Source organism: Panulirus ornatus, chromosome 50, assembly GCF_036320965.1.
Source record: "Panulirus ornatus isolate Po-2019 chromosome 50, ASM3632096v1, whole genome shotgun sequence".
NCBI lineage: Eukaryota > Metazoa > Arthropoda > Malacostraca > Decapoda > Palinuridae > Panulirus > Panulirus ornatus.
The window spans coordinates 22,202,053-22,227,359 of record NC_092273.1 but is presented as its reverse complement, the minus strand read 5'-3'; the positions used below and the strand labels follow the sequence as shown (position 1 = coordinate 22,227,359).

The 25,307-nt window shown below is 42.0% G+C and overlaps 1 protein-coding gene across 1 annotated transcript in view; it reads right to left on the bottom strand.

The window, feature by feature from the left end:
• LOC139764653 (receptor-type tyrosine-protein phosphatase mu-like) overlaps positions 1-25,307 on the bottom strand; it is a 298,336-nt gene that overhangs the window by 72,322 nt on the left and 200,707 nt on the right. Inside the window, exons 24-25 of the mRNA XM_071691513.1 lie at positions 12,579-12,655; positions 679-819 (exon numbers count right to left, since the gene is read on the bottom strand). Of these exons, the coding sequence (XP_071547614.1) occupies positions 679-819; positions 12,579-12,655 (218 nt within the window). The remainder of the gene's footprint in view (positions 1-678; positions 820-12,578; positions 12,656-25,307) is intronic.

Sequence of the window (25,307 nt, the reverse complement as noted above, 5' to 3'; positions counted from 1 at the left end):
AAATCCGAGGTGGAAGGATGGAGTGAAAAAGATTTTGAGAGATCGGGGCCTCAACATATAGGAGGGTGAAAGATGTACATGGAATAGAGTGAATTGGAATTATGTGATATACCGGTGTCGACGTGCTGTCAATGGATTGAACCAGGGCATGTGAAGTGTCTGGGGTAAACCATGGAAAGTTTTGTGGGGCCTGGATGTGGAAAGGGAGCTGCAGTTTTGGTGCATTACACATGACAGCTACAGACTGAGTATGAATAAATGTGGCCTTTGTTGTCTTTTCCTAGTGCTACCTCTCGCACGCATGGGGGGAGGGAGGTGCCATTTAATGTGTGGAAGGGTGGCGATGGAAATGGATGAAGGCAGCAAGTGTACATGTGTATATATGTATGTGGTTGCGTATGTATATGTATGTATACATTGAAATGTATAGGTACGTATATGTGCGTGTGTGGCCATTTATGTATATACATGTGTATGTGGGTAGGTTGGGCCATTCTTTCATCTGTTTCCTTGTGCTACCTCACTAATGCAGGAGACAGCGACTAAGTTCATAACGATAGTAATAATAATAGTAGAAGATATCAAAATCATCTTAACAAAGCTATCATTTTTGCTTGCTTAGATTATTTACTCTGTAACAAAATTAGGAAAGCTTTCATCCAGGAAACAGCAGCTCACCTTGCCTCCCTCGACGAAGTTTGCAACCATGATGATGACACTGATATCCTGTTCAATAATCATCCTCCAGAAGTCAGCAATAGTAGGTACTTTTACATCCTTGGGACCTTGTGCAGCAATATAACGCATATCACCATATCCCTATTAGGATTACACATAATGTATTATATATCTCTCTTAACCAAAGAAAAATTATCCAATACTAGCAAATACTAATATACCTGTATACTTATAACAATATTGAAAATTATGAAATGAATTGCACATCATATGCTTATCATTCAAGCTATTCTACCTATGAATTAACTTGGTCTGTAAGAGATTATTTACAATAAAATACAAAAATAAGCGAATATTCAAATAGACACAAAAGAACGAAAAAATGTCTCCAGTGCAGTAATACACAGAGTCATATACAGTAGAATACCTGGATGATTTAGTGTACTCTGATATCCGGAAATTCTAGTATATAGTAATATCTGTAGAGTGATATCTGGAGAATTTAGTGCACACAGAGATCTGGATAGCTTAGTATAGAGTGATATCTGGAGAATCCAGAGAACAATTATATCTGTAAAGTCAGGTACAGTGATATCAGGAGAAGGGAGCCACAAGGTGGGGGAGGGTGCGAAGGTTCTGAGAGCATTGAAAAATGTGTGGAAGGCAAAAACATTATCTCGGAGAGCAAAAATCAATATGTTTGATGGCACAGTGGTTCCAACAGTGTTCTATACCACATCGTTCCAATTCACTGTATTGCTTGCACACCTCTCACCCTCCTGTATGTTCAAGCCCTGATCACTCAAAATCTTTTTCACTCCATCCTTCCACCTCCAGTTTAGTCAGGCTTTTCCTTCTTCCTTCCACCGCTGACACATCTATCCTCTTTATCAATCTTTCCTCACTCATTCTCTCCATATGTCCTAACCATTTCAACACATTTTCTTCTGCTTTTTTCAACCACACTTCTTTTATTTCCACACATCTCTTTTACCCTTTCATTACTTACTCGATCAAAATGTCTCACACCACATACAGTCCTAAAACATCTCATTTCCAACACATCCACCCTCCTCTGTACAACCCTATCTATAGCCCATGCCTCGCAACCATATAACATTGTTGGAACCACTATTCCTTCAAACATACCCATTTTTGCTTTCCGAGATAATGTTCTCACCTTCCACACACTCTTCAGTGCTCCCAGAATCTTTGCCCCCACTCCGTGACTCACTTCTGCTTCCATGGTTCCATCTGCTGTTAAATCCACTCCCAGATATCTAAAGCACTTCACTCCCTCCAGTTTTTCTCCATTCAAACTTACCTCCCAACTGACTCGTCCCTCAACCCTACTGGACCTAATAACCTTCCTCTTGTTCACATTTACTCTCAGTGTTCTTCTTTCACACACTTTACCAAACTCAGTCACCAACTTCTTCAGTTTCTCATCTGAATCAGCGACCAGTGCTGTATCATCAGCGAACAACAACTGACTCACTTCCCAAGCCCTGTCATCCCCAACGGACTGCATACTTGCCCCACTCTCCAAAACTCTCGCATTCACCTCCCTAACAACCCCATCCATAAACAAAAATAACCATGGAGAAATAACACACCCCTGCCACAAACTGACATTCACTGGGAACCAATCACTTTCCTCTCTTCCTGCTTATACATGTGCCTTGCATCCTTGATGAAAACTTTTCATTGCTTCCAGCAACTTGCCTGCCACACCATATATTCTGAATACCTACATATATATATATATATATATATATATATATATATATATATATATATATATTATATATATATATATATATATATATATATATATTTTTTTTATTTTACTTTGTCGCTGTCTCCCGCGTTTGCGAGGTAGCGCAAGGAAACAGACGAAAGAAATGGCCCAACCCCCCCCATACACATGTATATACATACGTCCACACACGCAAATATACATACCTACACAGCTTTCCATGGTTTACCCCAGACGCTTCACATGCCTTGATTCAATCCACTGACAGCACGTCAACCCCGATATACCACATCGCTCCAATTCACTCTATTCCTTGCCCTCCTTTCACCCTCCTGCATGTTCAGGCCCCGATCACACAAAATCTTTTTCACTCCATCTTTCCACCTCCAATTTGGTCTCCCTCTTCTCCTCGTTCCCTCCACCTCCGACACATATATCCTCTTGGTCAATCTTTCCTCACTCATTCTCTCCATGTGCCCAAACCACTTCAAAACACCCTCTTCTGCTCTCTCAACCACGCTCTTTTTATTTCCACACATCTCTCTTACCCTTACGTTACTCACTCGATCAAACCACCTCACACCACACATTGTCCTCAAACATCTCATTTCCAGCACATCCATCCTCCTGCGCACAACTCTATCCATAGCCCACGCCTCGCAACCATACAACATTGTTGGAACCACTATTCCTTCAAACATACCCATTTTTGCTTTCCGAGATAATGTTCTCGACTTCCACACATTCTTCAAGGCCCCCAGAATTTTCGCCCCCTCCCCCACCCTATGATCCACTTCCGCTTCCATGGTTCCATCCGCTGCCAGATCCACTCCCAGATATCTAAAACACTTCACTTCCTCCAGTTTTTCTCCATTCAAACTCACCTCCCAATTGACTTGACCCTCAACCCTACTGTACCTAACAATCTTGCTCTTATTCACATTTACTCTTAACTTTCTTCTTCCATACACTTTACCAAACTCAGTCACCAGCTTCTGCAGTTTCTCACATGAATCAGCCACCAGCGCTGTATCATCAGCGAACAACAACTGATTCACTTCCCAAGCTCTCTCATCCCCAACAGACTTCATACTTGCCCCTCTTTCCAAAACTCTTGCATTTACCTCCCTAACAACCCCATCCATAAACAAATTAAACCATGGAGACATCACACACCCCTGCCGCAAACCTACATTCACTGAGAACCAATCACTTTCCTCTCTTCCTACACGTACACATGCCTTACATCCTCGATAAAAACTTTTCACTGCTTCTAACAACTTTCCTCCCACACCATATATTCTTAATACCTTCCACAGAGCATCTCTATCAACTCTATCATATGCCTTCTCCAGATCCATAAATGCTACATACAAATCCATTTGCTTTTCTAAGTATTTCTCATATACATTCTTCAAAGCAAACACCTGATCCACACATCCTCTACCACTTCTGAAACCACACTGCTCTTCCCCAATCTGATGCTCTGTACGTGCCTTCACCCTCTCAATCAATACCCTCCCATATAATTTACCAGGAATACTCAACAAACTTATACCTCTGTAATTTGAGCACTCACTCTTATCCCCTTTGCCTTTGTACAATGGCACTATGCACGCATTCCGCCAATCCTCAGGCACCTCACCATGAGTCATACATACATTAAATAACCTTACCAACCAGTCAACAATACAGTCACCCCCTTTTTTAATAAATTCCACTGCAATACCATCCAAACCTGCTGCCTTGCCGGCTTTCATCTTCCGCAAAGCTTTCACTACCTCTTCTCTGTTTACCAAATCATTTTCCCTAACCCTCTCACTTTGCACACCACCTCGACCAAAACACCCTATATCTGCCACTCTATCATCAAACACATTCAACAAACCTTCAAAATACTCACTCCATCTCCTTCTCACATCACCACTACTTGCTATCACCTCCCCATTTGCGCCCTTCACTGAAGTTCCCATTTGCTCCCTTGTCTTACGCACTTTATTTACCTCCTTCCAGAACATCTTTTTATTCTCCCTAAAATTTAATGATACTCTCTCACCCCAACTCTCATTTGCCCTTTTTTTCACCTCTTGCACCTTTCTCTTGACCTCCTGTCTCTTTCTTTTATACATCTCCCACTCAATTGCATTTTTTCCCTGCAAAAATCGTCCAAATGCCTCTCTCTTCTCTTTCACTAATACTCTTACTTCTTCATCCCACCACTCACTACCCTTTCTAATCAACCCACCTCCCACTCTTCTCATGCCACAAGCATCTTTTGCGCAATCGATCACTGATTCCCTAAATACATCCCATTCCTCCCCCACTCCCCTTACTACCATTGTTCTCACCTTTTTCCATTCTGTACTCAGTCTCTCCTGGTACTTCCTCACATATATATATATATATAATTTTTTTTTTTTTTTTATACTTTGTCGCTGTCTCCCGCGTTTGCGAGGTAGCGCAAGGAAACAGACGAAAGAAATGGCCCAACCCCCCCCCATACACACGTATATACATACGTCCACACACGCAAATATACATACCTACACAGCTTTCCATGGTTTACCCCAGACGCTTCACATGCCTTGATTCAATCCACTGACAGCACGTCAACCCCGGTATACCACATCGATCCAATTCACTCTATTCCTTGCCCTCCTTTCACCCTCCTGCACGTTCAGGCCCCGATCACACAAAATCTTTTTCACTCCATCTTTCCACCTCCAATTTGGTCTCCCTCTTCTCCTTGCCCCCTCCACCTCCGACACATATATCCTCTTGGTCAATCTTTCCTCACTCATCCTCTCCATGTGCCCAAACCACTTCAAAACACCCTCTTCTGCTCTCTCAACCACGCTCTTTTTATTTCCACACATCTCTCGTACCCTTACGTTACTCACTCGATCAAACCACCTCACACCACACATTGTCCTCAAACATCTCATTTCCAGCACATCCATCCTCCTGCGCACAACTCTATCCATAGCCCACGCCTCGCAACCATACAACATTGTTGGAACCACTACTCCTTCAAACATAGCCATTTTTGCTTTCCGAGATAATGTTCTCGACTTCCACACATTCTTCAAGGCTCCCAGGATTTTCGCCCCCTCCCCCACCCTATGATCCACTTCCGCTTCCATGGTTCCATCCACTGCCAGATCCACTCCCAGATATCTAGAACACTTTACTTCCTCCAGTTTTTCTCCATTCAAACTTACCTCCCAATTGACTTGACCCTCAACCCTACCGTACCTAATTACCTTGCTCTTATTCACATTTACTCTTAACTTTCTTCTTTCACACACTTTACCAAACTCAGTCACCAGCTTCTGCAGTTTCTTTTTTTTTTGTCGCTGTCTCCCGCGTTTGCGAGGTAGCGCAAGACAATAGACGAAAGAAATGGACCAACCCACCCCCATACACAATGTATATACATACACGTCCACACACGCAAATATACATACCTATACATCTCAATGTACACATATATATACACACACAGACACATACATATATACCCATGCACACAATTCACACTGTCTGCCTTTATTCATTCCCATCGCCACCTCGCCACACATGGAATACCATCCCCATCCCCCCTCATGTGTGCGAGGTAGCACTAGGAAAAGACAACAAAGGCATCATTCATTCACACTTAGTCTCTAGCTGTCATGCAATAATGCCCGAAACCACAGCTCCCTTTCCACATCCAGGCCCCACACAACTTTCCATGGTTTACCCCAGACGCTTCACATGCCCTGATTCAATCCACTGACAGCAGGTCGACCCCGGTATACCACATCGATCCAATTCACTCTATTCCTTGCCCTCCTTTCACTCTCCTGCATGTTCAGGCCCCGACCACACAAAATCTTTTTCACTCCATCTTTCCACCTCCAATTTGGTCTCCCACTTCTCCTCGTTCCCTCCACCTCCGACACATATATCCTCTTGGTCAATCTTTCCTCACTCATTCTCTCCATGTGCCCAAACCATTTCAAAACACCCTCTTCTGCTCTCTCAACTACGCTCTTTTTATTTCCACACATCTCTCTTGCCCTTACGTCACTTACTCGATCAAACCACCTCACACCACACATTGTCCTCAAACATCTCATTTCCAGCACATCCATCCTCCTGCGCACAACTCTATCCATAGCCCACGCCTCGCAACCATACAACATTGTTGGAACCACTATTCCTTCAAACATAGCCATTTTTGCTTTCCGAGATAATGTTCTCGACTTCCACACATTCTTCAAGGCTCCCAGGAGTTTCGCCCCCTCCCCCACCCTATGATCCACTTCCGCTTCCATGGTTCCATCCGCTGCCAGATCCACTCCCAGATATCTAAAACACTTTACTTCCTCCAGTTTTTCTCCATTCAAACTTACCTCCCAATTGACTTGACCCTCAATCCTACCGTACCTAATTACCTTGCTCTTATTCACATTTACTCTTAACTTTCTTCTTTCACACACTTTACCAAACTCAGTCACCAGCTTCTGCAGTTTCTCACATGAATCAGCCACCAGCGCTCTATCATCAGCGAACAACAACTGACTCACTTCCCAAGCTCTCTCATCCCCAACAGACTTCATATATATATATATATATATATATATATATATATATATATATATATCCCTGGGGATAGGGGATTAAGAATACTTCCCACGTATTCCCTACGTGTCGCAGAAGACGACTAAGAGGGGAGGGAGCGGGGGGCTGGAAATCCTCCCCTCTCGTTTTTTTTTTTAATTTTCCAAAAGAAGGAACAGAGGGGGCCAGGTGAGGATATTCCAAAAAAGGCCCAGTCGTCTGTTCTTAACGCTACCTCGCTAACGCGGGAAATGACGAATAGTTTAAAAGAAAAATATATATATATATATATATATATATTTTTTTTCAAACTATTCGCCATTTCCCGCGTTAGCGAGGTAGCGTTAAGAACAGAGAACTGGGCCACTGAGGGAATATCCTCACCTGGCCCCCTTCTCTGTGTATATATATATATATATACACACACATGTACATCTTCATACTTGTTTGCCGTCATCCATTTCTGGCACCACCCTACCCCACAGGAAAGAGCATCACTACCCCCATGCACCAGTGAGGTATCACCAGGAAAACAGACAAAATATGCCACATTTGTTCACATTCAGTCTCCAGCTGTCATGTGTAATGCACCAAAACCAAAGCTCCCAATCTACATGCAGGCCCCACAGACCTTTCCAAGGTTTATCCTAGACATTTTACATACCCTGTTTCAATACTAGCACTTATTTACATATGTAGAAAATATAATGGTGAGGCAACTCTCGGGAGAGATGGAAGCGTCTGTCTTATTTTTGCTTGCTTTTCAACTGATTTTTCACCCCCAATATGCGAAATGAAGACTATCATAGCAATCACTATTCAGGCACAAATGAAGATAATACCTCATCTAATGAAGAGGAAAACCCTAAAAGTGCAAATGTTTGGTTTATTTCTGCCTTTCCACCACTTCTTTCCCCTTCCAGTATGCCAAGTAATGATAAATATAACAGTGATAACTGTACAGACACATGATATAGACAATACTTCAAGTTTCTACAAGCTCTGACCAGTTGATGCTGTGATGTGGGCCACAGTAAATTTATCTATTTACCTATCCATCTATCTTCCTATCCATCCTCTAGGAACTCCCATTATGGGGGTGGTCACAGCAAAAAAGCCTCCACTTTTCCCTGTCCCTAAATCCCTCCCTCACATACACTATTCCATGCATTCTTCCCCCATTTCTTTGCCTAGAGTACTCTTCCACTCTATTTTCACATGTTTCAAGTGATCTCCCTCACACCGACCCCTTTAATCATATCATCATACACTCTCATTATAAACTCCCCATCTTGCATTCTTTCTACATGCCCAAAGCACCTCTAAGTATCATGTTTTACCCTCTCTACCACTCCATAGTTCATTACCTCTGCACTCTCTGCTATACAATACCTCTTATACACTCCATCATTTATTTCTTCATTCCATCTAGTCATACCACATCCTCCTCTTAAACAGCTCATTTTGACCCCTTGTGACTCACTCCATAATCCATGTTTTGGCTGCATAGGTCTGGGTAGGGAGGAATATGCTGTCCCTTAATCCTTCCTCATTTCCATACTTACACCTTTACCCTATTCTGGTAGGGGACCCAGTGACTCTTCTACACTGTGCTGCTCTCTCCCTTATCTCTCATTCCTTATCACCAAACTTTCTCAAGCTAGCTCCCAGTACTTAAATTCTGTCTCTCTTCTGCCAGTCTTTCTCCCTTCTACCTCATTTATTCTTCATTCAGTCACCTCCATCACTCAACGCTCTTGCATACACTTTTCTTGGAATATTTAATAGACTTACTCCCCAATAATTTCTACATACATCCTTGTCACCTTTTCCTTTGATTGAAAAAAAAAATATATAGCTTTCAACTAGTCCTCAGGCACAATCTTCTACTTCCATGCTAAATTACACATCAAATTCATCCACTCTATCTCTCTCCTCCAGCAGCGAGTCAAGTTGTCTTTACTTATTGCACTTCCCAACCACTTGCTTTAGCAGGTAATAAGAGCGTCAGTTATAAAACTGATGACCATCAGAATAAGCAGCAGGAAAACTAATTCTTTCATACAGTAATGAACTTGCTGACATAATAGTTGAAGGGAAAAGCAGGTATGTAAAACAAAGGTTGATGGCAGCATCATTGGATTATGGAAGTAATATATGATACCATATCAGAATTAATAGAATAATAATATTCACACATTTCTTCTCACCATGAGTCATACATACATTAAATAACCTTACCAACCAGTCAATAATACAGTCACCCCCTTTTTTAATAAATTCCACTGCAATACCATCCAAACCTGCTGCCTTGCCAGCTTTCATCTTCCGCAAAGCTTTCACTACCTCTTCTCTGTTTACCAAATCATTTTCCCTAACCCTCTCACTTTGCACACCACCTCGACCAAAACACCCTATATCTGCCACTCTATCATCAAACACATTCAACAAACCTTCAAAATACTCACTCCATCTCCTTCTCACATCACCACTACTTGTTATCACCTCCCCATTTGCGCCCTTCACTGAAGTTCCCATTTGCTCCCTTGTCTTACGCACTTTATTTACCTCCTTCCAGAACATCTTTTTATTCTCCCTAAAATTTAATGATACTCTCTCACCCCAACTCTCATTTGCCCTTTTTTTCACCTCTTGCACCTTTCTCTTGACCTCCTGTCTCTTTCTTTTATACATCTCCCACTCAATTGCATTTTTTCCCTGCAAAAATCGTCCAAATGCCTCTCTCTTCTCTTTCACTAATACTCTTACTTCTTCATCCCACCACTCACTACCCTTTCTAATCAACCCACCTCCCACTCTTCTCATGCCACAAGCATCTTTTGCGCAATCCATCACTGATTCCCTAAATACATCCCATTCCTCCCCCACTCCCCTTACTTCCATTGTTCTCACCTTTTTCCATTCTGTACTCAGTCTCTCCTGGTACTTCCTCACACAGGTCTCCTTCCCAAGCTCACTTACTCTCACCACCCTCTTCACCCCAACATTCACTCTTCTTTTCTGAAAACCCATACAAATCTTCACCTTAGTCTCCACAAGATAATGATCAGACATCCCTCCAGTTGCACCTCTCAGCACATTAACATCCAAAAGTCACTCTTTCGCACGCCTGTCAATTAACACGTAATCCAATAACGCTCTCTGGCCATCTCTCCTACTTACATAAGTATACTTATGTATATCTCGCTTTTTAAACCAGGTATTCCCAATCATCAGTCCTTTTTCAGCACATAAATCTACAAGCTCTTCACCATTTCCATTTACAACACTGAACACCCCATGTATACCAATTATTCACTCAACTGCCACATTACTCACCTTTGCATTCAAATCACCCATCACTATAACCCGGTCTTGTGCATCAAAACCACTAACACACTCATTCAGCTGCTCCCAAAACACTTGCCTCTCATGATCTTTCTTCTCATGCCCGGGTGCATATGCACCAATAATCACCCACCTCTCTCCATCAACTTTCAGTTTTACCCATATTAATCGAGAATTGGCGGAATGCGTGCATAGTGCCATTGTACAAAGGCAAAGGGGATAAGAGTGAGTGCTCAAATTACAGAGGTATAAGTTTGTTGAGTATTCCTGGTAAATTATATGGGAGGGTATTGATTGAGAGGGTGAAGGCATGTACAGAGCATCAGATAGGGGGAAGAGCAGTGTGGTTTCAGAAGTGGTAGAGGATGTGTGGATCAGGTGTTTGCTTTGAAGAATGTATGTGAGAAATACTTAGAAAAGCAAATGGATTTGTATGTAGCATTTATGGATCTGGAGAAGGCATATGATAGAGTTGACAGAGATGCTCTGTGGAAGGTATTAAGAATATATGGTGTGGGAGGAAAGTTGTTAGAAGCAGTGAAAAGTTTTTATCGAGGATGTAAGGCATGTGTACGTGTAGGAAGAGAGGAAAGTGATTGGTTCTCAGTGAATGTAGGTTTGCGGCAGGGGTGTGTGATGTCTCCATGGTTGTTTAATTTGTTTATGGATGGGGTTGTTAGGGAGGTAAATGCAAGAGTTTTGGAAAGAGGGGCAAGTATGAAGTCTGTTGGGGATGAGAGAGCTTGGGAAGTGAGTCAGTTGTTGTTCGCTGATGATACAGCGCTGGTGGCTGATTCATGTGAGAAACTGCAGAAGCTGGTGACTGAGTTTGGTAAAGTGTGTGGAAGAAGAAAGTTAAGAGTAAATGTGAATAAGAGCAAGGTTATTAGGTACAGTAGGGTTGAGGGTCAAGTCAATTGGGAGGCGAGTTTGAATGGAGAAAAACTGGAGGAAGTGAAGTGTTTTAGATATCTGGGAGTGGATCTGGCAGCGGATGGAACCATGGAAGCGGAAGTGGATCATAGGGTGGGGGAGGGGGCGAAAATTCTGGGAGCCTTGAAGAATGTGTGGAAGTCGAGAACATTATCTCGGAAAGCAAAAATGGGTATGTTTGAAGGAATAGTGGTTCCAACAATGTTGTATGGTTGCGAGGCGTGGGCTATGGATAGAGTTGTGCGCAGGAGGATGGATGTGCTGGAAATGAGATGTTTGAGGACAATGTGTGGTGTGAGGTGGTTTGATCGAGTGAGTAACGTAAGGGTAAGAGAGATGTGTGGAAATAAAAAGAGCGTGGTTGAGAGAGCAGAAGAGGGTGTTTTGAAGTGGTTTGGGCACATGGAGAGAATGAGTGAGGAAAGATTGACCAAGAGGATATATGTGTCGGAGGTGGAGGGAACGAGGAGAAGAGGGAGACCAAATTGGAGGTGGAAAGATGGAGTGAAAAAGATTTTGTGTGATTGGGGCCTGAACATGCAGGAGGGTGAAAGGAGGGCAAGGAATAGAGTGAATTGGAGCGATGTGGTATACCGAGCTTGACGTGCTGTCAGTGGATTGAATCAAGGCATGTGAAGCGTCTGGGGTAAACCATGGAAAGCTGTGTAGGTATGTATATTTGCGTGTGTGGACGTATGTATATACATGTGTATGGGGGGGGGGTTGGGCCATTTCTTTCGTCTGTTTCCTTGCGCTACCTCGCAAACGCGGGAGACAGCGACAAAGTATAATAAAAAAAAAAAAAAAAATACATTTCTTCTATAAGTTGTCATTTTCTGTTATTTCTAATGTCTTTTGTTATCTAAAGTTCATAAAGGAACATTTTCTATTACAATAATTTCTGTATTTGTTAAGGTAATCTGGACTCAAAGAAACTATATTTCATTATGTAATATTTTCTAAAGTATTAACAATGCAAACAAACTATTGTGTACGTTGCTTTTTCTATCTGTATACATTTCAAAACTGCATTAAATAAATCAAATATTTTTGAAATATAAAAAAAATAGGTAAGGGAGGGTTTACCCAATGCCCTTCTTTTTCTGGGTATTTTCTTTGAAAACACATGATATACAGATTCTGTAAGGAGTTTTTTTCTAATTTCTTCACTGGGTGAGCATCATTTCAGATGTACACTGCAGTTTAGATATAGCTTATGGTGACAATCTACTGAGACTGCTCATGCTAGACTTACAGTGACATGGTTGGCATTGATGTAGTCAGACTGAGGATCATCATTAATCAGTGAAAGCTTGACTCTTGTGTCATCATCTGCAAGAATGTAAATGAAAATTTTTTACTATTGATATTATGGATATCCATCAGTATAACTATTTCTTAACATACATCCTGTTCATGCAATGAATTCATTATCATAACAACTGTGTGTTTTGTACCATCGTAAACCAACCTGATCTAATCCATCAGTAAAACCATAACTATCAATACAATCATATGTTTTGTATCAACCTATCTGTACAATCATTTGTATCAACCATCAGCAAATTCATATATTTTGTATCAATCTAACTGTTCAGTACAATCATATGTACCAACCTAAACCATCAGTACAGTCATAATTTTTTTAACCTAATCTATCAGTAAAATCACATCTTTTTTTTTTTTTTTTTTTTTTGCTTTGTCACTGTCTCCCGCATTTGCGAGGTAGCGCAAGGAAACAGACGAAAGAAATGGCCCAACCCCCCCCCCATACACATGTATATACATACGTCCACACACGCAAATATACATACCTACACAGCTTTCCATGGTTTACCCCAGACGCTTCACATGCCTTGATTCAATCCACTGACAGCACGTCAACCCCGGTATACCACATCGATCCAATTCACTCTATTCCTTGCCCTCCTTTCACCCTCCTGCATGTTCAGGCCCCGATCACACAAAATCTTTTTCACTCCATCTTTCCACCTCCAATTTGGTCTCCCTCTTCTCCTCGTTCCCTCCACCTCTGACACATATATCCTCTTGGTCAATCTTTCCTCACTCATTCTCTCCATGTGCCCAAACCATTTCAAAACACCCTCTTCTGCTCTCTCAACCACGCTCTTTTTATTTCCACACATCTCTCTTACCCTTACGTTACTCACTCGATCAAACCACCTCACACCACACATTGTCCTCAAACATCTCATTTTTAGCACATCCATCCTCCTGCGCACAACTCTATCCATAGCCCACGCCTCGCAACCATACAACATTGTTGGAACCACTATTCCTTCAAACATACCCATTTTTGCTTTCCGAGATAATGTTCTCGACTTCCACACATTCTTCAAGGCCCCCAGAATTTTCGCCCCCTCCCCCACCCTATGATCCACTTCCGCTTCCATGGTTCCATCCGCTGCCAGATCCACTCCCAGATATCTAAAACACTTCACTTCCTCCAGTTTTTCTCCATTCAAACTCACCTCCCAACTGACTTGACCCTCAACCCTACTGTACCTAATAACCTTGCTCTTATTCACATTCACTCTTAACTTTCTTCTTTCACACACTTTACCAAACTCAGTCACCAGCTTCTGCAGTTTCTCACATGAATCAGCCACCAGCGCTGTATCATCAGCGAACAACAACTGACTCACTTCCCAAGCTCTCTCATCCCCAACAGACTTCATACTTGCCCCTCTTTCCAAAACTCTTGCATTCACCTCCCTCACAACCCCATCCATAAACAAATTAAACAACCATGGAGACATCACACACCCCTGCCACAAACCTACATTCACTGAGAACCAATCACTTTCCTCTCTTCCTACATGTACACATGCCTTACATTCTCAATAAAAACAATCACATCTATCAACCTAAATTATCAGTATGTTCATATGTTTTGTATCAACCTTAACTATCAGCACAATCTTATTTTTATCACCTTAACCTAACAGCACATTTGTATGTTTTGTATTGAAAGCTTACTCTACACTTGCTTGCCATTTCCCACATCACCAAGGTCATGCCAGGAACGGATGAAGAAATGTCTATTTTCACTCACACCTATGCTCTAGCTGTCCTGTGTAATGCACAGAAACCAAAGCCACATATCTACAGACCTTTCCATGGCTTCCCCTGATTGTTTCACATGCTTTGCTTCAGTTTTCTGACAGTTTGTTGCCCTCTGTATACCACATTGCTCCAATTCACTCTAACCCACATATGCGTTACACAATCCAGTGTGTTCAGACTGAAAGCACTAAAAACATTTTTCAGAACATCCTTTCATCTCTAATTTGGTCTCCACCTTCTTGTCCATTCCACTTCTGACACACATACTCTCTTTGTCAACCTCTTCCCACTTATTCTCTCCTTATGTCCAAAGAAAGAAGAAAGTGTACTAAACTGTGCTATAGATTTGGGAGGAGAAAGACTAGAAGTGAGAAAATTTAAGTATCATGCAGCTATCTTGGGTAAGTTTGATGATTTGGAAGAATTGGAAGGAGAGATAAGGGAAAGACCATGTTAGATGAGTCATAGGGTTCCGACATAGAATAATGAAGGGTAGAGGCATAAGTATGGAATCAAAGAAAGAATTAAGGAAAACCATAGTCCTCCCATTCCTGACCTGTGCATCAGAAATGATGTACATGGAATGAGTCATAAAGGTCAAGAATCCCATCTGTGGAAATGAGCTATTTGAAAGGAGCATGTGGTATGATTAGATGGAATGAAGAAAGAAATGAAGGGTTGTATGAGAAATCTGGTATGGCAGGGAATGCAAAGGGAATGAGTTGTGGAGTGGCAGAGTAGGTAAAAATAATACTATGAGGTGGTTTGGCATGTAGAAAGAAAACAAAACAGGGAGTTTACAAGGAGAGTGTATGATAGTACAATGAAAGGGGTTGGTGTGAAAGGAAGACCACCCGTGATTTGGGGTAACAGAGTGGAAGAGTGCTGGAGGGAGAGAAATGACAGAAGAATGCATGGAATGGTGTATGAGAGGGAGGCATGTAAGGATAAGTAGAGACTATTTTGTTATTGCCACCCCCTTGATGAGAGTTCCTAGAGAGAATGGTCATCAGAGGTACAGACAGATAAACAGATGGATAAAGTTCATCAAATCCTCTTCAGCTTTTTTCAACCAATGTCCTCAAACATTTAATATCCAATATATTCACCACGTTTTCATGCATTTTCACCTAAAACCTATGGCTTGCACCCACTTAACACCGTTGGGTCGACTATACCTTCAAACATGCCTACCTTTGCCCTTTCTTTCCACACATTCCTTAATGTGCCTATCATCATTGACCCCTTATTCACCCCATCACTCTTTTTAGCTCCCATTGTCCCATTTACTGCCATGTCTACTCTATCTATCTATCTACATCTCTAACACCCATTCCCTCTAGGGACTTTTATTAAATGGGTGGTTATGGTAGAAGTGTCTCCACTTATCCCTGTCCTTACATTCCTCCCTCAAATATGTTATTACATTCCTCCCTCATATGCTATTCCATGCATTCTTCCATCATTTCTCTCACTCTAGTATTCTTGCACTGTATTTCCCCATGTCCCAGGTGGTCTACTTCTCACCATGTCACCATGTCTACTCTCAAACTTACATCCCTAGTAACCAGTCTCTTTGCAATGCTAAACCTAATAACCTTGGGTAATCTCACATTTATTCTCAATTTTCACCTTTCATATACCCTCCCAAACTCAAAAAACAACTTTTGTGGTTTCTCACTGGAATCTGCTATAAGTGCTGCACCATTAGAAAACAGTGAGTGACTCACCTCCCAACCCATGACAGTCATACCCCTTTCCCCTAAATCCTCGCATTCACTTCCCTCACTACCCCATTCATAAACAGATAAAACAACTATGGTGGCATCACACACCCCTGGTGCAGACCCACTTTCAATCATATCCACTTGTTCTCACCTCTACCTACTTGAACACATTCCTTACTCTCTTGATAAACACTGCTAACCTCTATCTAAGCTTATTTCTCTTTTTACTTTTATGATGAATATCTATGAAATTTTATATTATTATTATTATACTTTGTCGCTGTCTCCCACGTTAGCGAGGTAGCGCAAGGAAACAGACGAAACAATGGCCCAACCCACCCACATACACATGTATATATATACATGTCCACACATGTATATATATACATGTCCACACATGCATATATACATACCTATACATCTCAATGTATACATATATATACACACACAGACATATACATATATACACATGTACATAATTCATACTGTCTGCCCTCATTCATTCCCAACACCACATGAAATGACAACCCCCTCCCAAGCATGTGCACGAGGTAGTGCTAGAAAAAGACAACAAAGGCCACATTCGTTCACACTGTCTCTAGCTGCCATGTATAATGCACCGAAACCACAGCTCCCTTTCCACATACAGGCCCCACAAAGCTTTCCATGGTTTACCCCAGACGTTTCACATACCCTGTTTCAATCCATTGACAGCATGTTGACCCCGGTATACCACATCGTTCCAATTCACTCTATTCCTTGCATGCTTTTCACCCTCCTGCATGTTCAGGCCCTGATCACTCAAAATCTTTTTCACTCCATCTTTTCACCTCCAATTTGGTCTCCCACTTCTCATCATTCCCTCCACCTCTGACACTTATATCCTCTTTGTCAATCTTTCCTCACTCATCCTCTTCATGTGACCAAACCATTTCGAAACACCCTCTTCTGCTCTCTCAACCACACTCTTTTTATTTCCACACATCTCTCTTACCCTTTCATTACTTACTCGATCAAACCACCTCACACCAGATATTGTCCTCAAACATCTCATTTCCAGCACATCCACCCTCCTCCGCACAACTCTATCTATAGTCCATGCCTCGCAACCACTACTGGAACCACTATTCCTTCAAACATACCTATTTTTGCTTTCCAAGATAATGTTCTCGACTTCCACACATTCTTCAGCGCTCCCAGAACTTTCGCCCCCTCCCCACCCTATGATTCACTTCTGCTTCCATGGTTCCATCTGCTGCCAAATCCACTCCCAGATATCTAAAACACTTCACTTCCTCCAGTTTTTCTCCATTCAAACTTACCTCCCAATTGACTTGTCCCTCAACCCTACTGTACCTAATAACCTTACTCTTATTTACATTTACTCTCAGCATCCTTCTTTCACACACTTTACCAAACTCAGTCACCAGCTTTTGCAGTTTCTCACGTGAATCAGCCACCAGCGCTGTATCATCAGCAAACAACAACTGACTCACTTCCCAAGCTCTTTCATCCACAAGAGACTGCATACTTGCCCCTCTTTCCAAAACTCTTGCATTCAGCTCCTTAACAAATCCATCCATAAACAAATTGAACAACTATGGAGACATCACGTACCCATGCCGCAAACCAACATTCACTGAGAACCAATTACTTTCCTCTCTTCCTACACGTAAACATGCCTTACATCCTCGATAGAAACTTTTCACTGCTTCAAACAACTTGCCTCCCACACCACATATTCTTAATATCTTCTACAGAGCATCTCTATCAACTCTGTCATATGCCTTCTCCAGATCCATAAATGCTACATACAAATCCATTTGCTTTTCTAAGTATTTCTCACATACATTCTTCAAAGCAAACAAATGATCCACACATCCTCTACCACTTCTGAAACCACACTGCTCTTCCCCAATCTGATGTTCTGTACATGCCTTCACCCTCTCAATCAATTTTTTTTTTTTTTTAAACTATTCGCCATTTCCCACATTAGCGAGGTAGCGTTAAGAACAGAGGACTGGGCCTTTGAGGGAATACCCTCACCTGGCCCAATTCTCTGTTCCTTCTTTTGGAAAATTAAAAAAAAAAAAAAAAAAAAATCAATCAATACCCTCCCATATAATTTACCAGGAATACTGAACAAACTTATACCTCTGTAATTTGAGAACTCACTTTTATCCCCTTTGTCTTTGTACAAACTTACTATGCAAGCATTCCGCCAATCCTCAGGCACCTCACCATGTTTATATATATAAACAAACATATAAGTAAAAGCATATGATAGAGTTGATAGAGATGCTCTGTGGAAGGTATTAAGAATATATGGTGTGGGAGGAAAGTTGTTAGAAGCAGTGAAAAGTTTTTATCGAGGATGTAAGGCATGTGTACGTGTAGGAAGAGAGGAAAGTGATTGGTTCTCAGTGAATGTAGGTTTGCGGCAGGGGTGTGTGATGTCTCCATGGTTGTTTAATTTGTTTATGGATGGGGTTGTTATGGAGGTAAATGCAAGAGTTTTGGAAAGAGGGGCAAGTATGAAGTCTGTTGGGGATGAGAGAGCTTGGGAAGTGAGTCAGTTGTTGTTCGCTGATGATAGAGCGCTGGTGGCTGATTCATGTGAGAAACTGCAGAAGCTGGTGACTGAGTTTGGTAAAGTGTGTGAAAGAAGAAAGTTAAGAGTAAATGTGAATAAGAGCAAGGTTATTAGGTACAGTAGGGTTGAGGGTCAAGTCAATTGGGAGGTGAGTTTGAATGGAGAAAAACTGGAGGAAGTGAAGTGTTTTAGATATCTGGGAGTGGATCTGGCAGCGGATGAAACCATGGAAGCGGAAGTGGATCATAGGGTGGGGGAGGGGGCGAAAATTCTGGGGGCCTTGAAGAATGTGTGGAAGTCGAGAACATTATCTCGGAAAGCAAAAATGGGTATGTTTGAAGGAATAGTGGTTCCTACAATGTTGTATGGTTGCGAGGCGTGGGCTATGGATAGAGTTGTGCGCAGGAGGATGGATGTGCTGGAAATGAGATGTTTGAGGACAATGTGTGGTGTGAGGTGGTTTGATCGAGTGAGTAACGTAAGGGTAAGAGAGATGTGTGGAAATAAAAAGAGCGTGGTTGAGAGAGCAGAAGAGGGTGTTTTGAAGTGGTTTGGGCACATGGAGAGAATGAGTGAGGAAAGATTGACCAAGAGAATATATGTGTCGGAGGTGGAGGGAACGAGGAGAAGAGGGAGACCAAATTGGAGGTGGAAAGATGGAGTGAAAAAGATTTTGTGTGATCGGGGCCTGAACATGCAGGAGGGTGAAAGGAGGGCAAGGAATAGAGTGAATTGGAGCGATGTGGTATACCGGGGTTGACGTGCTGTCAGTGGATTGAATCAAGGCATGTGAAGCGTCTGGGGTAAACCATGGAAAGCTGTGTAGGTATGTATATTTGCGTGTGTGGACGTATGTATATACATGTGTATGGGGGGGGGGTTGGGCCATTTCTTTCGTCTGTTTCCTTGCGCTACCTCGCAAACGCGGGAGACAGCGACAAAGTATAATAAAAAAAAATAAATATAAGTTTTTTTTTTTTTTTTTTCATACTATTCGCCATTTCCCGCGATAGCGAGGTAGCGTTAAGAACAGAGGACTGGGCCTTTGAGGGAATATCCTCACCTGGCCCTCTTCTCTGTTCCTTCTTTTGGAAAATTAAAAAAAAAAACGAGAGGGGAGGATTTCCAGCCCCCCACTCCCTTCCCTTTTAGTCGCCTTCTACGACACGCAGGGAATACATGGGAAGTATTCTTTCTCCCCTATCCCCAGGGAATATATATATATATATATATATATATATATATATATATATATATATATATATATATATATATATATATATATATATATTTTTTTTTTTATACTTTGTCGCTGTCTCCCGCGTTTGCGAGGTAGCGCAAGGAAACAGACGAAAGAAATGGCCCAACCCCCCCCCCCATACACATGTATATACATACGTCCACACACGCAAATATACATACCTACACAGCTTTCTATGGTTTACCCCAGACGCTTCACATGCCTTGATTCAATCCACTGACAGCACGTCAGCCCCGGTATACCACATCGCTCCAATTCACTCTATTCCTTGCCCTCCTTTCACCCTCCTGCATGTTCAGGCCCCGATCACACAAAATCTTTTTCACTCCATCTTTCCACCTCCAATTTGGTCTCCCTCTTCTCCTTGTTCCCTCAACCTCCGACACATATATCCTCTTGGTCAATCTTTCCTCACTCATCCTCTCCATGTGCCCAAACCACTTCAAAACACCCTCTTCTGCTCTCTCAACCACGCTCTTTTTATTTCCACACATCTCTCTTACCCTTACGTTACTCACTCGATCAAACCACCTCACACCACATATTGTCCTCAAACATCTCATTTCCAGCACATCCATCCTCCTGCGCACAACTCTATCCATAGCCCACGCCTCGCAACCATACAACATTGTTGGAACCACTATTCCTTCAAACATCCCCATTTTTGCTTTCCGAGATAATGTTCTCGACTTCCACACATTCTTCAAGGCCCCCAGAATTTTCGCCCCCTCCCCCACCCTATGATCCACTTCCGCTTCCATGGTTCCATCCGCTGCCAGATCCACTCCCAGATATCTAAAACATTTCACTTCCTCCAGTTTTTCTCCATTCAAACTCACCTCCCAATTGACTTGACCCTCAACCCTACTGTACCTAATAACCTTGCTCTTATTCACATTTACTCTTAACTTTCTTCTTTCACACACTTTACCAAACTCAGTCACCAGCTTCTGCAGTTTCACACATGAATCAGCCACCAGCGCTGTGTCATCAGCGAACAACAACTGACTCACTTCCTAAGCTCTCTCATCCCCAACAGACTTCATACTTGCCCCTCTTTCCAAAACTCTTGCATTTACCTCCCTAACAACCCCATCCATAAACAAATTAAACAACCATGGAGACATCACACACCCCTGCCGCAAACCTACATTCACTGAGAACCAATCACTTTCCTCTCTTCCTACACGTACACATGCCTTACATCCTCGATAAAAACTTTTCACTGCTTCTAACAACTTTCCTCCCACACCATATATTCTTAATACCTTCCACAGAGCATCTCTATCAACTCTATCATATGCCTTCTCCAGATCCATAAATGCTACATACAAATCCATTTGCTTTTCTAAGTATTTCTATATATATATATATATATATATATATATATATATATATATATATATATATATATATATATTTTTTTTTTTTTTTTCAAACTATTCGCCATCTCCCGCATCAGCAAGGCAGCGCCAAGAACAGAGGACCGGGCCCCCGAGGGAACATCCCCACCCGGCCCCCCCCCTCCGCTCCCCCCCCTTGGAAAAAAAAAAAAAAAAATAAAAAAAAAAATAAATATAAAAAAAATAAATATAAGGAAAAGCTGTAATATGTTTTATATTGGGCAGATTGGTGAGCAACATAAATTAAGTGTAAGAATAGGACAAGAATCTTGCATTGTTTGATCATGTTGAAAACTATAACCACAGTATTGATTGGAGGAATGCTAATTCATTTATCACCTGTAACTTCTTGACTAAAAGAAATACTGAATTTTTCTTATTAGGTACACAAAGAATTGTAACATGAATATCATTATTATCATTATTTTGATAATGAAAATTGTGTGGAAGGCGAGAATGTTATCTTGGAAAGCAAAAGTGGGTATGTTTGAAGGAATACTGGTTCCTACAATGTTATATGGTTGCGAGGTATGGGCTATAGATAGAGTTGTGCATAGGAGGGTGGATGTGCTGGAAATGAGATGTTTGAGGACAATATGTGGTGTGAGGTGGTTTGATCAAGTAAGTAATGAAAGGGTAAGAGAGATGTGTGGTAATAAAAAGAGTGTGGTTGAGAGACCAGAAGAGGGTGTTTTGAAATGGTTTGGTCACATGGAAAGAATGAGTGAGGAAAGATCGACCAAGAGGATATATGTGTCAAAGGGTGGAGGGAAAGAGGAGAAGTGGGAGACCAAATTGGCGGTGGAAAGACGGAGTGAAAAAGATTTTGAGTGATCGGGGCCTGAACATGCAGGAGGGTGAAAGGCGTGCAAGGAATAGAGTGAATTGGAACGATGTGGTATACCGGGGTCGACATGCTGTCAGTGGAATGAACCAGGGCATGTGAAGCATCTGGGGTAAACCATGGAAAGTTTTGTGCCCCACAGGAAAAAAGCATCACTACCCCCAGCTTCAGCGAAGAAGAGTCAGGAAAACAGACAAAAAAGGCCACGTTCGTTCACACACTCTCTCTAGCTGTCACGTGTAATGCACCGAAACCAGGGCTCCCTATCCATATCCAGGCCCCACAGACCTTTCTATGGTTTACCCCAGACACTTCACATGCCCTGGTTCAGTCCACTGACAGCATGTCGATCCCAGTATACCACATAATTCCAATTCACTCTATTCCTTACATGCCTCTCACCCTCCTGTATGTGCAGGCCTCGATCACTCAAAATCTTTTTCCCTGAATAGCTTTGTCATAGGCAAATTTTGTAGACTGTTCCCTTTCCTGTTTACATAAAATTTTCTTACAGACATGGTGCCAGACCTGAACACCACCTACTCGAACACTACCATCTGGTAACACTTGTTTACTATAGCGTCTTAGCTACATCTCTTCCTTGTACATCAACTGACTGTTCTATGTCTTCTATTTCATTCTTGTATCTCCTCTGACAATGTGATCATTACATGAAAGTATACTTGGGAATTTATTGCGTTTCATTTTCATTGTGGTTATCAGCAAATGATGTAAGGGATTGGGTGAGCAATGGGATGCAATAAGGGTAGCAGTAAGGGCTTGCACAAAAGATGCATGTGGCATAAGAAAGATGGAAGGTTGGCAGATTAAAAAGGGTAGTGAGTGGTGGGATGAAGAAGTAAGGTTGTTAGTGAAAGAGAAAAGCATCCTTGCAGGGAAGTAGTGCAAATGACTGGGAGATGTATAAAAGAAAGAGGCAAGAGGTTAAGAGAAAGGTGCAAGGGTTGAAAAAGAGAGCAAATGAGAGTTGGGATGAGACAAAATCATTAAATTTCAGGGAGAATGATAAGATGTTTTGGAAGGAGGTAAATAACGTGCGTAAGACAAGAGAACAAGTGGGAACATCGGTGAAGGGGGTGACAGGGGAGGTAATAACAGGTAGTGATGAAGTGAGAAGTAGGAGTGGGTATTTTGAAGGTTTGTTGAATGTTTTTGATGATATAGTGGCAAATACAGGTTGTTTTGGATGGGATGGTGTGTGAAGTGAGAGGGTCAGGAATAATGGTTAGGTTAAGATAGAAGAGGTAGTGAATGCTTTGCAGAAGACGAATTCCGGCAAGGTAGTGGGTTTGGATGGTACTGCAGCAGAATCTATCAAAAAAGGGGTGACTGTGTTGTTGAATGGTTGGTAAAGTTATTCACTGTATGTATGAACCATGATGAAGTGCTTGAGGATTGGCAGAATGCATGCAAAGTGCCATTGTATAAAGGTAAAGGGGATAAAAGTGAGTGTTCATACTACAGAAGCATAAGTTTGTCAAGTATTCCTGGGAAATTAAATGGGAGGATATTGGCTGAGAGAGTAAAGGCATGTACAGAGCATCAGATTGGGGAAGAGCAGTGTGGTTTCAGAAGTGGTAAAGGATGTGAGGATCATGTGTTTGCTTTGAAGAATGTATGTGAGAAATACAGATGGATCTGTGTGCAGCATTTATGGATCTGGAAAAAGCATAGCATAGGGTTGATAGAGATGCTTTGTGGAAGGTTTTAAGAGTATATGGCGTGGGAGGCAAGTTGCTAACAGTAAAAAGTTTTCAACCAAGGATGTAAGGCATGTGTATGAGTGGGAAGAGAAGAGAGAGAGTGGTTTCCAGTGAATGTTGGTTTGCGGCAGGGGTGTGTGATGTCCCCATGGTTGTTCAATTTGTTTATGGATGGGGTGGTCAGAGAGGTAAATGCAAGAGTTTTGGAGAGAGGGGTGAGTATGAAGTCTGTTGGGGATGAGGGGGCCTGGGAAGTGAGTCAGTTGTTGTTCACCGATGATACAGCTCTAGTGGTTGATTCAGATTAGAAACTTCAGAAGTTGAAGACTAAGTTTAGAAAAGTGTGAGAAAGGAGAAATTTGAGAGTAAATGTGAATAAGAGCAAGGTTACTAGCTTCAATAGGATTGAGAGACAAGTTGATTGGGATGTAAGTTTGAATGGAGGAAAATTGGAGGAAGTGAAGTGTTTTAGAACTTAGCAGCAAATGGAGCTTCATCCATTCCTATCACTACCCCGCCCCACTGGAAAGAGCATCGCTCCCCCCGCTTTAGTGAGGTAACGCCAGGGAAACAGACAAAAAAAGGCCACATTCGTTCACACTCAGTCTCTAGCTGTCATATGTAATGCACCGAAACCACAGCTTGCTATCCACATCCAGACCCTACAGACCTTTCCATGGTTTGCCCCAGACACTTCACATGCCATGGTTCAGTCCAGTGACAGCACGTCGACCATGGTATACCACATTGTTCTAGTTCACTCTATTCCTTGCACTCCTCTCACCCTCCTGTATGTTCAGGCCCCGATCACTCACAGTCTTTTTCACTCCATCCTTCCACCTCCAATTTGGTCTCCTGCTTCTCCTTGTGCTCTCCATCTCTGACACTTATACTCTCTTTGTCAGTCTTTCCTCACTCATTCTCTAAATATGTCCCAAACATCTCATTTTCAGCACATCCACCCTCCTCCGCACAACTCTATCTATAGTCCATGCCTCGCAACCACTACTGGAACCACTATTCCTTCAAACATACCTATTTTTGCTTTCCAAGATAATGTTCTCGACTTCCACACATTCTTCAACGCTCCCAGAACTTTCGCCCCCTCCCCACCCTATGATTCACTTCTGCTTCCATGGTTCCATCTGCTGCCAAATCCACTCCCAGATATCTAAAACACTTCACTTCCTCCAGTTTCTCTCCATTCAAACTTACCTCCCAATTGACTTGTCCCTCAACCCTACTGTGCCTAATAACCTTACTCTTATTTACATTTACTCTCAGCATCCTTCTTTCACACACTTTACCAAACTCAGTCACCAGCTTTTGCAGTTTCTCACATGAA